Source organism: Uranotaenia lowii, chromosome 2, assembly GCF_029784155.1.
Source record: "Uranotaenia lowii strain MFRU-FL chromosome 2, ASM2978415v1, whole genome shotgun sequence".
Classification (NCBI taxonomy): Eukaryota; Metazoa; Arthropoda; class Insecta; order Diptera; family Culicidae; genus Uranotaenia; species Uranotaenia lowii.
The window spans coordinates 315,994,031-315,996,085 of NC_073692.1; the positions used below are offsets into that span (position 1 = coordinate 315,994,031).

The window sequence follows — 2,055 nt, forward strand, 5'->3', positions numbered from 1 at the left end:
AGTGGTCGGTGTCCTACAGAAGATAGCATCTAGAGTCACGTGCTTGCCGCCAGAATTGTGTCGGTCACTCAGATGTGTTATTAATGATTGATGATCGTTTGGGATGTACTGAAAACGTTGTTGTTGTTCAAACGACTATTGTTCCATTACGATAAGGCTCATTTACTTGAGTAATTAAAATGAATGAATTGTTTCATTGTTTTTAAGTATATTTAGCAAATTATGAATCAATTGTTTCGACTTGGAGTACCCGTTACAGACGGAGGAAGAAAAAAATCACTATTCATTCAACTCGAATCGAAGAAAATAAATTGCAAGAAAGCTATATTTAAATTTGATTATCGTTTATTAATAAGTTATTTTCAATCAAACTTGACCGGGCCAAACGACGGACTCGATCCAATCGAGGAAGAACGAAATCCGGTTGAACACCTCAACCTGCACGCCACAGTCGTCAATGTGCACGGTTGGCAACCCGGCCACGTAGACGGTGGTTCCCAAGCTCATCAGCAGCGGCCCGGAAGATCGACTATCACAGAACCGAATCAGGGTACTGTTACTGCCTGGATCTTGCACACAAATCTGAGAGGATTCCCGTACCCCATCGGAAAGTTCCGGGATGGGTTGTTTAAGGTTTTTGAGCTCCGTGGTACACTGTTCATGGGTGATTGTTGGAAGATCTAACCAGCGGAAGGAAGGGTTCAGTTCCGGTTGAAAATCGAACCACTCGCCGAGCACGGTTTGAGGGTTTTTCAAATTGTGTTCTGGCCATAGGCAGGCAATGTGGCTGCGTCCGGTGGCGTCCCGATCGTATCTGCTAAAAGGTTGAAACAAATTTTTAGGTAAGGTTTAACAATTTCTTTAAAAAAAAAACTTCAAACTAACACAGCATTGCGAAGCTTCACGATGGCCACGTTGTAGTACGCCGGCTCCTCATCAAACTTGGGATGGATGAAGATGTTGTTCACGTAGCGACGGCCGTGTTCGTAGAAGAAAACCTCCTCCCTATCAACGATGGCAAACAGATGATCGGTGCGTTGATCGCCCCCATCCTGTTGCAGCATTCGCAGACAGAGTGCCGACGTTAGCAACGAATCGCCACTGATGAACACTGCCGGACAGAAGCGTGGCACCACCGTTGAGAAGATTTTCAGCTGATAGAGTAAGTCAGTTAGTTAGAATACGAGTTTCGGGATAGAAATTTGATTATTTTTTTCAGCTTACCGGGAAAATAAAGTTGAATGTATTGCATTCTGTAATCCAAAAAAGTAATAAATCAATAAACAATAATAACAAACATGGATCTTTGAACTCACTTCTAACTGCAACACGTTTTTGGTTCGGGTGATCGTTGTTGTACAGCTCCAAGGCATGATATCTTGTGGGAGCACTTCCGTTCACTTTCGAAACGTCAAATCCATCCACTGCTATTTCATTGCTCTGCCCAAAGACTGCGGCCAGAAATGTAAAACCAAATAATACCAAAATCTGTGCGAAGATTTTCATCTTGAAAAACGTAAGACGAAATTAAGTTAGGAACACTATCCTCGATGCCGGCTAAGAAGTAACTAAACGTAAGCTCGATCACTAACTTAGCTCCAACTCATCCGGTCAATGAATTCCCTAGTAATAACAAAAAATGGATTGAACTGATAAGGATTTCTCTGTTTATAAACAATGTTCTAGGAGCGGTGATTGGTAGCAGATGGTTTTAATACGACCATCATCGTTTTACTCAATCGGGGAACGACCTTTATCAAAACGTGCAACAAACTGTTGAACTCCATAAATATTCCAAAACGGCATAAATGCGTAAAAAATTGCATTGTTGGTTCAAGTTTAAGGTTTTGGTGAAGAAATTTATTCGCATTTTTTCCTTCAAACTCCGAGAAATGTCAAGCAAATTGTTTTTCTCTAAACACAAAATTTGAAATCCTTAATCAAATTTTGATGAACGACTAGAGTGAATAAAGAGTAACAATTTCGACTCAGAACTAAGGACAAACCCTCTAAATCTTATTCCAAATCCACAATTCTATTACAGTTTTTCAGAAA

At 40.7% G+C, this 2,055-nt stretch overlaps 1 protein-coding gene across 2 annotated transcripts; it reads right to left on the minus strand.

Annotated features, from left to right (window-relative positions):
• Window positions 1-323: 323 nt before the first annotated feature.
• LOC129746092 (serine protease Hayan-like) lies at window positions 324-1,551 on the minus strand. 2 transcript variants are annotated; one of them, XM_055739558.1, is made up of 4 exons: window positions 1,317-1,551; window positions 1,225-1,253; window positions 886-1,154; window positions 324-814 (listed from the first exon to the last, which is right to left on the minus strand). In XM_055739558.1, the coding sequence occupies exons 1-4, from the start codon at window positions 1,504-1,506 to the stop codon at window positions 367-369; spliced, it is 936 nt and encodes a 311-aa protein (XP_055595533.1). In that variant the 5' UTR covers window positions 1,507-1,551; the 3' UTR covers window positions 324-366. The 2 variants fall into 2 exon arrangements, with proteins under 2 accessions (XP_055595533.1, XP_055595531.1); XM_055739556.1 differs by having other exon boundaries at window positions 324-817.
• Window positions 1,552-2,055: the final 504 nt, after the last annotated feature.